At 38.6% G+C, this 15,994-nt stretch overlaps 1 protein-coding gene across 7 annotated transcripts in view; it reads right to left on the reverse strand.

Moving 5' to 3' along the window:
• The window catches only part of NFU1 (NFU1 iron-sulfur cluster scaffold), a 63,549-nt gene that overhangs the window by 31,091 nt on the left and 16,464 nt on the right, over positions 1 to 15,994 (reverse strand). For 6 of the 7 annotated variants that reach the window (XM_064268677.1, XM_064268680.1, XM_064268679.1 and 3 more), the window contains exons 4-5: positions 8,859 to 8,925; positions 3,521 to 3,635 (exon numbers count right to left, since the gene is read on the reverse strand). In XM_064268677.1, coding sequence (XP_064124747.1) covers positions 3,521 to 3,635; positions 8,859 to 8,925 — 182 coding nt within the window. Of the gene's footprint in view, positions 1 to 3,520; positions 3,636 to 5,280; positions 5,378 to 8,858; positions 8,926 to 15,994 lie in introns of those variants that run through there. The other variant, XM_064268681.1, reaches the window with a different exon arrangement.

Raw genomic sequence — 15,994 nt, forward strand, 5'->3', positions numbered from 1 at the left:
AGCAAGTTACCACCTTCTCGTTGCCTAGGTTTTCTCATGTGTGAAATGAAATGATAACAGTACCTAGCTCATAGGGTTATTTTAAGAATTAACTGAATTTATATTTGTAAAGTGCTTAGAACCATGGCTGGAAAAAGGAAGGCCATTTATAAGTGCTTATTAAAGAAAATAAATACCATTTATCATAACAACAAATCCTATATGGTACTTAGAATTAGAAATAACAAATATAAGTGGGATATTACCAAGAAAAGAATGTGTGAGGTCCCAAATAAATGGGAGCATTTTTTCAGATGAAAAGAATCAATGAAGAAATCTCAACTGTCCCAAATTTAATCTATAAATGCAATGCAATTTCATTCAAAATCTCAACAGGGTTCTTTACAGAACTTTAGAGGCTGATCATAAAACTCACATGGAAGAATAAAGGGACTAGTGCCACCAAAATTTTTTTGAAAAAAAATAATGAGGAACTTACCCTGCCAGATATTGTTATTATATACTAGTTATTAGCCACCCCGTACATTCAGTTACCACCAAGTCAGCCACAACTTATGACAACCCTGACTCATGGTAGCGCTGTGTTATGTCAGAGAAGAACTGGTTTTTAATGGCTGTTTTTTCAGAAGCAGATTGCCAGGCCTTCCTTCTAAGATGCCTCCGGGCATACTTGAATCTCCAACCTTCTGGTTATCAGTAAAGCATGTTAACCATTCATACCACCCAGGGACTCCAAGCCATGGTTAGGGAGAAGTTATTTGCAATACATTGACCTAACGAAGGATTAATACCCAAAATACATATTTTTTAATATTGCTAAAATCAATACAAAAAAGACATACAACTCAATTTTTAAAAAACAGGCAAAGGATATGAACAGGCAATTTATTGACAAGGATGCTAAATGGCCAGTGAAGATACAAAAAACCTTCAGGCTCAGTATTAATCAGCTAAATGCAATTAAAACGAGATACTATTTCACACCTAACACAGTGGCAAAGAAAAGAAAGAAAAAAGGAAAAAAAGTAAAAGACAACACTAAGTGATGACAGATATAAAAAATGTGGAATTCTTAGATACTGCTAATGTGCAAGTAATTAGATCATTTTTGGAGGGCATTTACACATTTTCCAATGTGCAAGTAATTAGATCATTTTTGGAGGGCATTTACACATTATCTAATGTATAGACCCTTAAAAATAAAATTTTTTTTTTGTATTTTTTATAGACCCTTATGACACGATTTCACATCTAAAAATATATTCTAGAGAAACTCTCCACATATGCACTTGAAGACTTGCACAAGGATGTCCATTGCAACAATATTTATAATAGAAATTAGTACAAACAACTCGATTGGATATAAAGAAACAAATTAATTAGCTGTAGCTTATTCGTATAATGGAATATTACCCAGCATTTAAAATGAATAAACTAGATCTACATTTTTCAAAATGGATGTATTTTGAAAATACTACATTCAGTGAAAAAGGTAAACTGTACTATAACCCAAGTTATTTAAAGCTTAAGAACAAAAAACAATACTAAATATCCCCTGAGAAGACTTATAAGTGTAGTAAAAGTATATTTAAAAAAAAAAATTAAGCTTATATACATCTCTGGAAGTAGAAGCAAAAAGGGATGGGGGCTGTGGAGCTTTAGCTGTATCTTTAATATTTTATTTAAAAATAGGCCCAGAGCAACTAATACAAAAGTTAACCTTTGCTAAATCTGAGAAGAGGGCTAACTGGTAAGTATTATAATTTTCTGTATGCTAAAAAAATTTTTTTTAATTTTTATTTTTATATACACTTTTTTTTTATTGTGCTTTAAGTGAAAGTTTATAAATCAAGTCGGACTCTCATACAAAAATTTATAAACACCTTTCTATATACTCCTAACTGCTCTCCCCCTAACGAGACAGCATACTCCCTCCCACCTCTATTTCTTTTAGAGTCCATTTGGCCAGCTTCTGACCCTCTCATCTCTCCTTCAGACAGGAGAAGCCAATATAGTCTCACGTATCTACTTGATCCAAAAAGCTCATTCTTCACCAATATCAGTCTATCCCATAGTCTAGTTCAATCCCTGTCTGAAGAGTTAACTTTAGGAATGGTTCCTGTCTTGGGCTAACAGAAGGTCTGGGGACCATGACCTCCGAAGTCATTCTAGTCTCAGTCAGACCATTAAGTCTGGTCTTTTTATGAGAATCTGAGGTCTGCATCCCACTGCTTTCCTGCCCCCTCGGGGGTTCTTGGTTGTATTCCCTGTCAGGGCAGTCATCAGTTATAGCCTGGCACCATCTAGTTCTTCTGGTCTCAGGCTGATGTAGTCTCTGGTTTATGTGGCCCTTTCTGTCTCTTGGGTTCATAATTACCTTGTATCTTTATGTTCTTCATTCTCCTTTGCTCCAGATGAGTTGAGACCAGTTGATGCATCTTAGATGGCTGCTTGCTAGCATTTAAGACCCCAGACACCACTCTCCAAAGCGGGATGCAGAATGTTTTCTTAATAGATTTTATTATGTCAATTGACTTAGATGTCCCCTGAAACCATGGTCCCCAAACCCCTACCCCTGCTACGCTGGCCTTCAAAGCATTCAGTTTATTCAGGAAACTTTGTTTTTGGTTTAGTCCAGTTATCCTGACCTCCCCTGTATTGTGTGTTGTCTTTCCCTTCGCCTAAAATAGTTCTTATCTATTATCTGATTAGTGAAAACCCATCTGCCTCCCTCCCTCCCTCCCTCCCCCTTCTCATAACCATCAAAGAATATTTTCTTCTCTGTTTAAACTATTCCTCGAGTTCTTATAAGAGTGGTCTTATACAATATTTGTCTTTTTGCAGCTGACTAATTTCACTCAGCATAATTCCTTCCAGATTCCTCCATGTTATGAAATGTTTCACAGATTCATCATTGTTCTTTATCAATGGGTAATAGTCCATTGTGTAAATATACCATAATTTATTTATCCATTCATCCGCTGATGGGCACCTTGGTTGCTTCCATTTTTTGCTATTGTAAACAATGCTACAATGAACACGGGTATGCATATACCTGTTCATGAAGAGACTCTTAATTCTCTAGGATATATTCCAAGAAGTAGGACTGCTGGATCGTATGGTAGTTCTATTTCTAGTTTTTTAAGGAGTGCCAAATCAATTTCCAAAGTGGTTGTACCATTTTACATTCCCACCAGCAGTATAGTGTTCTAGTCTCTCCACAACCTCTCCAGCATTTCTTATTTTGGGTTTTTTGAATTAATGCTAGCCTTGTGTATGCTAAAAACTTTTGAAAATTTAGTTTTGTATAATAGGTTCCACTTACATACAAGTTTTCAAAAACGATGGATAAAACTAGTACATATGAAGTTTTGTTCCCTCTGGAACTGATTCCAGAGCTAACTGAATTAAATGATAATAGTCTGTATTCCCATTACTTCTGAAATCAGAGCAAATGTGACTAAAGTAAAAAGTCTAAAAAAAAAATGCTAACTATTAATTAGCCCACAGGACATGTTACCTGCTTCTCCTGAAGATGTTTCCTCTGTAACTAAGGGTAAGCCAGATGCAAAGAAGTCCATGATTGTTGCGTAAATATCTGGTCTCAATAAATTCCAGTCTAACTCTTCACTTTCCTGTGAACATTTGAAGAAAAACACTGTTTAATATTTCCACTCAAGGGCAAAAATAAATACAGAACAGTACCCAGTATCTTTAAAGAATCTTTCTTTCCACCTTCATCCTACTAAGCAAGAACAGTCATTTCTGGAGAACGCATTTCAGCTCTGAGTTCAGCTCTTACAGGGTCTGACTCAATCTCAGAACACCCCCTATTCATTCATTCAGTCATCAAACTTTTAAGTGCACTATATATGTGCCATACACTCTGCAAGGATACCAAAATGATTAGAAGATATTTTTTCATGATGTGAAGAGAACTAAAATACTGAATGGATTCTCTGTCTTTAAAGAGGATGATAAAAAGATTTCCATTCTCTTGAAGGAAATAAATACAAAGTGTAAGATCAAATATATAGCATATCCTAGAACTATTCAAAAAATTCAACTTACAGGTGTTACTTCAGAGTTCTGAAGAAACTCAATGATGCAACTGTCTAATGAAAACATTAACATCCTCTACCAAGGGCTACACTGCTGGAGGACTTGTAGATTGTCAACATGACCGGAATCCATGAGAAAAGATTTAATAACTATTTCACTTCTATACCTGACCAATTAGTTGATTCCATAATAACAGACACCAAAAATCAAATCCATTATTATCAAGTCAATTCCAACGCATAGTGACACTATAGGACAGAGGAGAACTACCCATAGGGTTTCCAAGGCTGTAAATCTTTATGGGCAGACTGCCACACCTTTTTCCCGCTGAGTGGCTGGTGGGTTTGAACTGCCGAACTTTCAGTTAGCAGCCAAGTGCTTTAACCACTGTACCACCAGAGCTCATATAATAATAGGATTTCTTTTTAAATAATTTTTATTGTCCTTTAAGTGAAAGTTTACAAATCAAGTCAGTCTGTCACATATAAACTTATATACACCTTACTACATACTCCCACTTACTTGCCCTGTAATGAGTCAGCCCGCTCTCTCCTTCCAGTCTCTCCTTTCATGACCGTTTTGCCAGTTTCTAACCCCCTCTACCTTCCCATCTCCCCTCCAGACAGGAGATGCCAACATAGTCCCAAGTGTCCACATGATGCAAGTAGCTCACTCCTCATTAGCATCTCTCTCTAACCCACTGTCCAGTCCAATCCATGTCTGATGAGTTGGCTTCAGGAATGGTTCCTGTCCTGGGCCAACAGAAAGTTTGGGGACCATGACCGCCAGGATTCTTCTAGTCTTAGTCAGACCATTAAGTCTGGTCTTTTTATGAGAATTTGGGGGTCTGCATCCCACTGTTCTCCTGCTCCCTCAGGGGTCCTCTGTTGTGTACCCTGTCAGGGCAGTCATTGGTTGTGGCCGAGCACCATCTAGTTCTTCTGGTCTCAGGATGATGTAGTCTCTAGCTCATGTAGCCCCTTCTGTCTCTTGGGCTCCTAATTACCTTGTGACCTTGGTGTTTTTCATTCTCCTTTGATCCAGGTGGGCGGAGACTCATTGATACATCTTAGATGGCCGTTTGCTAGCGTTTAAGACCCCAGACGCCACACTTCAAAGTGAGATGCAGAATGTTTTCTTATCAGAATTTATTTTCCCAATTGATTTAGATGTCCCCTGAAAACATAGTCCCCAAGCCCCGGCCCCTGTTCCACTGACCTTCGAAGCATTCAGTTTATTCAGGAAACTTCTTTGCTTTTGGCCCAGTCCAGTTATGCTGACCTCCCCTATATTGAGTGTTGTCTTTCCCTTCACCTAAAGTAGATCCTATCTACGATCTAATCAGTAAATAACACTTTCCCACCCTTCCTCCCTCCCTCCTCTTGAAACCACAAAAGGATGTGTTCTTCTCAGTTTAAACTATTTCTCAAGATCTTATAATAGCAGTCTTATACAATATTTGTCCTTTTGCATCTGACTAATTTCACGCGGCACAATGCCTTCCAGTTCCTCCATGTTATGAAATGTTTCACAGAATAATAGGATTTTGAAATACTTAAATAGTACTACCAACTAGTTAAGAGAAAGGCAACAAGTTTTGTTTTTATTTTTTTAAAGGAGAGCTCTTTTGGAGGAAAAACTTACATGCAGTCTATTTAGACTCTTAGGATGTCACTGGCTATAGGCTATGCTTAAACAGTATTAAAAAAATGAGTCAACATGGACAAAAGGAATGATTTTTGTCATGGACTAGAATCAATTTGGAGACAGTACAGAAAGGCAAGATAAGCAGGCATTGCTATGGATACAAAAATAAAACCAGAGAGATGCACTGGCAATTGGGAATGGGAACTAGAAGATGAATCAGAGTGCCACCTTCAGATCCTAAGTAAATAATGGACTCTGCTGAGTAGGGGAATACTGGAAATAAAAAGAAGGATATTTTGAAGTTGTCTAAATGGGGGGAAAATGCAGTAGATAAGCTGCAAGTACACATATACATTTAGAAAAAAAATAACATAAGTGATGCACAATGAAGCTTCTGAGTCATCCATTACAAATCTAAAAAGCAAATAGGCTACCACCAAATCATCAGATAAATGGAACAGTCCCTGATGAGCAAGGTTACTGAAAAAAAAAAACAAATCAAACACACTATTCTACTGATTAAATATCAATGCACACTGCTGATGGGAAGATAAAATGGTACAGCCACTTTGGAAAATGATTTGGCGTTTCCTTAAAAAGGTAGAAATAGAACTACCATACAATCCAGCAACCTCACTCCTTGGAATATATCCTAGAGAAATAAGAGCCTTTACACAAACAGATATATGCACACCCATGTTCACTGCCACACTGTTTACAATAACAAAAAGATGGAAGCAACCAAGGAGCCCATCAACGGATGAATGGATAAATACATTGTGGTATATTTACACAATGGAACACTACACATGGATAAAGAACAATGATGAATCCGTGAAACATTTCATAACATGGAGGAATCTGGAAGGCATTATGCTGAGTGAAATTAGTCAGCTGCAAAACGACAAATATCGTACGAGACCACTATCGTAAGAACTTAAGAAATAGTTTAAACAGAGAAGAAAATATTCTTTGATGGTTATGAGAGTGGAGAGAGAGGGGTATTCACTGATTAGACAATAGACAAGAACTATTTTAGGTGAAGGGAAAGATAACACACAATACAGGAGAGGTCAGGACAACTGGACTAAACCAAAAGCAAAGAAATTTCCTGAATAAACCAAATGCTTCGAAGGCTACTGTAGCAGGAGCAGGGTTCTGGGGACCATGATTTCAGGGGACATATAGGTCAACTGGCATAATAAAATCTATTAAGAAAACATTCTGCATCCCACTTTGAAGAGTGGCGTCTGGGACCTTAAACGCTAGCAAGCAGCCATCTAAGATGCATCAGTTGGTCTCAATCCACCTGGAGCAAAGGAGAATGAAAAACACCAAAGACACAAGGTAATTATAAGCCCAAGAAACAGAAAGGACCATACAGAGACTACATCAGCCTGAGACCAGAAGAATTAGATAGTGCCCAGCTACTGTCGATGACTGCCCTGATGGAGCAGGAGAACAGTTGGATCCAGACCCCAAATTCTCATAAAAAGACCAGACTCAATGGTCTGACTGAGACTAGAAGGACCCCAGAGGTCATGGTCCCCAGACCTTCTGTTCAATCCCAAAGCCAACTCTTCAGACAGGGATTGGACAGGACTATACGATAGACAATGATACTGGTGAGGAGTGAGCTTCTTGGATCAAGTAGACACATGAGACTATGTGGGCAGCTCCTGTCTGGAGGGCAGATGAGAAGGCAGAGTGGGACAGAAGCTGGCTGAATGGACATGGGAAACAGGGTGGAGAAAGGAGTGTGCTGTCTCATCACAGGGAGAGCAACTAGGAGTACATTAAAAAAAAAAAAAAATAGCAAGGTGTATATTAATTTTTGTATGAGAGACTGGCTTGATTTGTAAACTTTCACTTAAAGCTCAATTAAAAAAAAAAAGATACAGTTAGAGGAAAAAAAATATGTACTGATGCGTGCCCTAACTTGGAGTGTTATCTCTTGTTTAGGTTATTTCACTTAAGAAGAAATAGTGGAGGTGAAGAAATTTCAAAAAGGGTAACTAAATAATGAAGAGAAAGGGAAATAAAACATGACTCACCAAATCAAATCAAAGAAAAGGGAAAAAATATAAGAAAATCTTTTAGAGTTTTCATGTATAAAAACTTCTATACAGTATGGGCCATATATAAAAGAACTAACCAAAAGTTTTAAGTAAATATGTAATTTGTCATTATAAAAAGAAGACAAGAATACCTAACCAAAAAAACCAAACTCAGTGCTGACGAGTGGATTCTGACTCACAGTGACCCTACAGGACAGGGCAGAACTGCCCCATAGGGTTTCCAAGGCTACATATCTTTAAGGAAGCAGACTGCCACATCTTCCTCCTATGGAGCGGCTGGTGCATTCCAACCACCAAACCTTCAGTTAGCAGCCAAACACTTTAACCACTCCGCCACCAGGGCTCCTCCAAAAATACGTAGTTGTAATTAAATTAGACAGTATACGTAAAGCACTTAGCAGCGTATCTGACAGGTCAAGAGATATTAACAAAGGCTTGTCTCCTTGATCCCCTTAAAAATTATAAAAGAAAGAATAATCCTTTAAACTGTTTAATGGGAGTTTAATGACCACTTTCGAGTTTGACACAGTATTAGGCAAGTGTAAGGAGCCCTGGTGGCACAGTGGTTCAATAACAGCAAGTGTTACTGCTGTCGCTGTTGTTACTGAAGCGTTACTGAGAGGTGGTGGGAATGTGTCCGATGTCATTACATAAGTGCCCAATTTGAAAGATGACACATATTCAGTCTCTTGGTGGAATACTTGCTTCCCTTTTACATTATCAATTTAGATTAAGAATTAGTAAAAATAATACTTGGAAGCCTAAATTCTAGTCTTGCTAAGGTTGGGTCATGGCCCTGTTGTAGATCAACTATATATAATATTAGGCACTTCATTTAACCCTCTGAAGCTCAAGTTTTTTTTTTTTTTGAAAAATGAGGTTCTGGACTACAATTAATTTCAACTTGAAAATCCTATTAAATAATTGAGAAATGTGAGAAATGAACTTCACTTGAGATTTGTAATAACAGTATGTGTAAAATATATTAAGAACACAAATTCTGGAGATGAGCACTGGACTCAAAAAAACTGAAAGTCCTTCAAGTCGTATCTTATACAATCCTACATTTACCTTTGTGACAGTGATGAAATCTGGTCCAAAGAAGACACTTTTTACTCCTTCAATCCTGAATAACTGCCTGTAAATAAAGAAATAATGTGTTTCATTACAGAAAAGTTTAAACGTAGGGAAAAGTAAAAGAATCTCCATTAACCATAGTGATACCACGTATCACCAGCTTCAACAATTACCATCTCATGGCCAATCTTGTTTCCTTTTCTTATCCTACGGTCCAGCAATGCCATTCCTAAGTATTTACCCAAGATAAAGGAAATCAAATGCTCCACAAAGACTTGCACATAAATCTTTTATAGCAGCTTTATTCGTAACTACAAAAAACAAAACAACAACAACAAAAAAAATCCTGAAAAAGTTCATCAACTGGTGAATGAATAAACAGACTGTGGTATTTTCATACAACGCAGTACTTCTCAGCAATGAAAAGGAATCATACACGCAAAAACAAGGATGACCGTCAAAGGCATTATGCTAAGTGACAGAAGCCAGACACAAAAGACCACGTGGTTCCATTTATAGGAAATTCTAGAGAAGGCAAAACTACAGTGACGGAAAGCAGATCAGCAGTTACCAGGACGTGGGAGTGGAACAGGAGGACTGAATGCAAAGCAGCATAAAGGGTATTTTACAGTGATAAAAATGTACTACTTTTTTTTTTATGGTGGTGCTTATACAGCTGTAAATATTTGTCATAACGCATCGAATCGTACACTTACAATTGGTGGATCTCACTGCATGTAAATTATACATCAATACAGCTAACTTAAAAAAATCCTATAGGGCGTGGAGAGGAAGATTGTAATTGGAAAAGCCCCTACAAGTGTTCTGAAATGCACCTTCTTTCCCTACTGGCTCACATATTTACCACACCTAGTACAGTATACACTCTACCGCAGTTTCCTGTCTTCTAACCTTAGGTGACATATTCTAAAGAAGGTTACAGTTTTCCTTTTCTTTGTCTATTATCATAAGAGCGCTATTAGGATTTTACTGGTTTGAATTATTTGGGAATTTGTCTAATGCAATGTTATCTGGGTCCTTTCCACAGCCATTCAATATTAAATTCACAAGTATTCACAAGATCCTTGGCTGCATTTTTTGATCCAAAAACTCAGGTAGAGGCCTTTAAGTAAGTCCCTTGACTGGCTCAGCAGATTAGCCTTCTGTACATCTGCAGTTAGCAAACCATCTGTCTCCAAATGAAAGCGCCACGTCAAAGAATCAACTCAATCTACAGCAATGTCATGAAGACTGCTTTAAGCAAAGAGTTCACAGGCTCTGTCCCTAAAAGAAAGAAAAGGTGAAACACGTTATACACGCTTTGCCATTTAGGTTACCCCCCTTAGGACTAACTAACTTCACTTTGTGAATGTGCAAAAGAAAATATGATACCCAGAACTGAACACAATCCCTCAAATGTAGTTGGACTTATTCAGAGCACAGACTATTACCTCCCCCGATCTGGACAACTCCCATGTGTCTGTCAGTTTGTCGTACTGTGGGGGCTTCCATGTTGCTGTGATGCTAGAAGCTATGCCACCAGTGCTCAGATACCAGCAGGGTTACCGATGGCAGACAGGTTATGGCTGAGCTTCTAGACTAAGACTGACTAGGAAGAAGGACCCAGCAGTCTACTTCTGAAAAGAATTAGCCAGTGAAAACCTTATGAATAGCAGTGGAACACTGTCTGATATAGTGCCAGAAGATGAGCCCCTCGGATTGGAAGACAACTGGGGAAGAGCTGCCTCCTCAAATCAGAGTCCACCTTAATAACATGGATGGGGTCAAGCTTTCGAGACCTCTGTTTGCTGATGTGGCACGACTCAAAATGACAAGAAACAGTTGCAAACATCCATTAATAACTGGAACGTGGAATGTACAAACTATGAATCTAGGAAAACTGGAAATCGTCAAGAAGAAATGGAGGGAGGCGGGGCCAAGATGGCGGACTAGGTAGACGCTACCTCGGATCCCTCTTGCAACAAAGACTCGGAAAAACAAGTGAATCGATCACGTACATAACAATCTACGAACCCTGAACAACAAACACAGATTTAGAGACGGAAAATGAACAAATACGGGGAAGCAGCGATTGTTTTCAGAGCCTGGAGCCAGCATCCCAGTCAGGTAACCTTTGGCGCCCGATCTAGGGCAGAGCCCAGGGGAGCGGACGGCGCAAACAAGGGGCCCAGCCCTACCCCCCTGAACTCACCCCGGGAGGGGGCCCAGCCGGTTCGCGCGGGCAGCGTGGCGACGCAGCCAGTGGGAGAAGTCCCCGGGAGGCAGTGACAGGTCTTGGAGCTGGGAAAGCAGCGTCCCAGCCAGGGAATCGTGCTGCTGGGCATTTGACTGGGTGCTGTCACGGCAAAAGCACGGGGACCTGCTCCACTCCCCTGAACCAACCCCGAGAGGGGGCCCAGCCAGTTATCGGAGGCGGCGCGGCGACGCAGCTGGCGGGACGAGAAGTCCCCGGGAGGCAGTGACTGATTTCGGAGCCAGGAGTAAAGCGTCCCAGCTGAGGAACCTTGACGTTAGGATTTGGACTGGCAGCGTAGGATCTGACCGTGACTTCAGCAGGCCAGACCCCCGGGGGCGATCTCCACACAGCCAGCACACATAGGCGACACGCCCCACGGGAATCTCAGATATAATAGTCATTCCAAGCAAGACAAGCAACTCTGGCTATATTCTGAGGCGCTACTCTCCTATCTCTCTGATCCCTCCCCCACCCTCCCCAGGCGGCTTCATTAACATTGGAATTGCCTGAGCCAGAGGGAGAACGGCTCCAGCTCCGCGGCGGCTTTGCTTCCCCCCCCGCCCTTTTTTTTCTTCTTTTGGTCTTTTCCTAACCCACTCTTTCAGCCTGAGAGAAGGAACAAAAAAACAAAAAAAAAACCCAGGGACCAAAAATCCACCCCTAATTGGACTAAAAACAGAGAACCATCTACAGCCAAGCACATATGATCCAAATCTCAGACTTTCATCCTTACAGGGAACAAGATGGCAGTTATAATCCAAAGGCAATTCTGATAGGGATCTGACTGCATTTTTCTTTAGGGGATTTTCTGGAAAAACTAGTTTCCCAGTGATGGCTTGGAGACAGCAGTCGATATCAAACTACATAAAGAAACAGACCATGACAGCTTCTACAACCCCCCCAAACAAAAGAATCAAAATCTTTCCCAAATGAAGATACAATCCTGGAATTATCAGATACAGAATATAAAAAACTAATTTACAGAATGCTTCAAGACATCAGAAACGAAATAAGGCAAACCGCAGAAAAAGCCAAGGAACAGACTGATAAAACTGTTGAAAAACTCAAAAAGATTATTCAAGAACATAGTGGAAAAATTAATAAGTTGCAAGAATCCATAGAGAGCATGTAGAAATCCAAAAGATTAACAATAAAATTACAGAATTAGACAACGCAATAGGAAGTCAGAGGAGCAGACTCGAGCAATTAGAATGCAGACTGGGACATCTGGAGGACCAGGGAATTAACACCAACATAGCTGAAAAAAAATCAGATAAAAGAATTAAAAAAAATGAAGAAACCCTAAGAATCATGTGGGACTCTATCAAGAAGGATAACTTGCGTGTGATTGGAGTCCCGGAACAGGGAGGGAGGACAGAAAACACAGAAAAAAAAGTTGAAGAACTCCTGACAGAAAACTTCCCTGACATCACGAAAGACGAAAGGATATCTATCCAAGATGCTCATCGAACCCCATTTAAGATTGATCCAAAAAGAAAAACACCAAGACATATTATCATCAAACTCACCAAAACCAAAGATAAACAGAAAATTTTAAAAGCAGCCAGGGAGAAAAGAAAGGTTTCCTTCAAGGGAGAATCAATAAGAATAAGTTCAGACTACTCAGCAGAAACCATGCAGGCAAGAAGGGAATGGGACGACGTATACAGAGCACTGAAGGAGAACAACTGCCAGCCAAGGATCATATATCCAGCAAAACTCTCTCTGAAATATGAAGGCAAAATTAAGATATTTACAGATAAACACAAGTTTAGAGAATTTGCAAAAACCAAAACAAAGCTACAAGAAATACTAAAGGATATTGTTTGGTCAGAAAACCAATAATATCAGACACCAGCACAACCCAAGGTCACAAAACAGAACATCCTGATATCAACTCAAATAGGGAAACCACAAAAACAAATTAAGATTAATTTTAAAAAATTTAAAAAAAAATACTCATAACAGGGAATCACGGAAGTCAATATGTAAAAGATCACAATAATCAAAAAGAGGGACTAAATACAGGAGGCATAGAACTGCCATATGGAGAGTGATACAAGGTGATATAGAACAACACAAGTTAGATTTTTACTTAGAAAAATAGGCGTAAATAATAAGGTAACCACAAAGAGGTATAACAACTCCATAACTCAAGATAAAAGCCAAGAAAAACGTTAACGACTCAACAAACATAAAGTCAAACACTACGAAAATGAGGATCTCACAATTTAATAAGAAAAACGTCTCAGCACAAAAAAGTATGTGGAAAAATGAAATTGTCAACGACACACATAAAAAGGCATCAAAATGACAACACTAAACACTTATTTATCTATAATTACGCTGAATGTAAATGGACTAAATGCACCAATAAAGAGACAGAGAGTCTCGGACTGGATAAAGAAACACGATCCGTCCATATGCTGCCTACAAGAGACACACCTTAGACTTAGAGACACAAACAAACTAAAACTCAAAGGATGGAAAAAAATGTATCAAGCAAACAATAAGCAAAAAAGAAGAGGAGTAGCAATATTAATTTCTGACAAAATAGACTTTAGACTTAAATCCACCACAAAGGATAAAAAAGGACACTACGTAATGATAAAAGGGACAATTGATCAGGAAGACATAACCATATTAAATATTTATGCACTCAATGACAGGGCTGCTAGATTCATAAATCAAATTTTAACAGAATTGAAAAGTGAGATAGACACCTCCACAATTATAGTAGGAGACTTCAACACACCACTTTCGGAGAAGGACAGGACATCCAGTAAGAAGCTCAATAGAGACACGGAAGACCTAATTACAACAATCAACCAACTTGACCTCATTGACTTATACAGAACTCTCCACCCAACTGCTGCAAAGTATACTTTTTTTTCTAGCGCACATGGAACATTCTCTGGAATAGACCACATATTAGGTCATAAAACAAACCTTTGCAGAGTCCAAAACATCGAAATATTACAAAGCATCTTCTCAGACCACAAGGCAATAAAACTAGAAATCAGTAACAGAAAAACTAGGGAAAAGAAATCAAATACTTGGAAACTGAACAATACCCTCCTGAAAAAAGACTGGGTTATAGAAGACATCAAGGAGGGAATAAGGAAATTCATAGAGTGCAACGAGAATGAAAATACTTCCTATCAAAACCTCTGGGACGCAGCAAAAGCAGTGCTCAGAGGCCAATTTATACCAATAAATGCACACATACAAAAAGAAGAAAGAGCCAAAATCAGAGAACTGTCCCTACAACTTGAACAAATAGAAAGTGAGCAACAAAGGAATCCATCAGGCACCAGAAGAAAACAAATAATAAAAATTAGAGCTGAACTAAATGAATTAGAGAACAGAAAAACAATTGAAAGAATTAACAAAGCCAAAAGCTGGTTCTTTGAAAAAATTAACAAAATTGATAAACCATTGGCTAGACTGACTAAAGAAATACAGGAAAGGAAACAAATAACCCGAATAAGAAACGAGAAGGACCACATCACAACAGAACCAACTGAAATTAAAAGAATCATATCAGATTATTACGAAAAATTGTACTCTAATTTGCAAACCTAGAAGAAATGGATGAACTCCTGGAAAAACACTACCTACCTAAACTAACACATTCAGAAGTAGAACAACTAAATAGACCCATAACAAAAAAAGAGATTGAAACGGTAATCAAAAAACTCCCAACAAAAAAAAAGCCCTGGCCCGGATGGCTTCACTGCAGAGTTCTACCAAACTTTCAGAGGAGAGTTAACACCACTACTACTGAAGGTACTTCAAAGCATAGAAAATGACGGAATACTACCCAACTCATTCTATGAAGCCACCATCTCCCTGATACCAAAACCAGGTAAAGACATTACAAAAAAAGAAAATTACAGACCTATATCCCTCATGAACATAGATGCAAAAATCCTCAACAAAATTCTGGCCAATAGAATTCAACAACATATCAAAAAAATAATTCACCCTGATCAAGTGGGATTTATACCAGGTATGCAAGGCTGGTTTAATATCAAAAAAACCATTAATGTAATCCACCACATAAATAAAACAAAAGACAAAAACCACATGATCTTATCAATTGATGCAGAAAAGGCATTTGACAAAGTCCAACACCCATTTATGATAAAAACTCTCACCAAAATAGGAATTGAAGGAAAATTCCTCAACATAATAAACGGCATCTATGCAAAGCCAACAGCCAACATCACTCTAAATGGAGAGAACCTGAAGGCATTTCCCTTGAGAACAGGAACCAGACAAGGATGCCCTTTATCACCGCTCTTATTCATCATCGTGCTAGAAGTCCTAGCCAGGGCAATTAGGCTAGACAAAGAAATAAAAGGCATCCGGATTGGCAAGGAGGAAGTAAAATTATCTCTATCTGCAGATGACATGATCTTATACACAGAAAACCCTAAGGAATCCTCCAGAAAACTACTGAAACTAATAGAAGAGTTTGGCAGAGTCTCAGGTCATAAGATAAACATACAAAAATCACTTGGATTCCTCTACATCAACAAAAAGAACATCGAAGAGGAAATAACCAAATCAATACCATTCACGGTAGCCCCCAAGAAGATAAAATACTTAGGAATAAATCTTACCAAGGATGTAAAAGACCTATACAAAGAAAACTACGAAGCTCTACTACAAGAAATTCAAAAGGACATACTTAAGTGGAAAAACATACCCTGCTCATGGATAGGAAGACTTAACATAGTAAAAATATCTATTCTACCAAAAGCCATCTATACATTTAACACACTTCCGATCCAAATTCCAATGTCATATTTTAAGGGGATAGAGAAACAAATCACCAATTTCTTATGGAAGGGAAAGAAGCCCCAGA

The sequence above is a fragment of the Loxodonta africana genome, chromosome 15 (assembly GCF_030014295.1).
Source record: "Loxodonta africana isolate mLoxAfr1 chromosome 15, mLoxAfr1.hap2, whole genome shotgun sequence".
Lineage (NCBI taxonomy): Eukaryota > Metazoa > Chordata > Mammalia > Proboscidea > Elephantidae > Loxodonta > Loxodonta africana.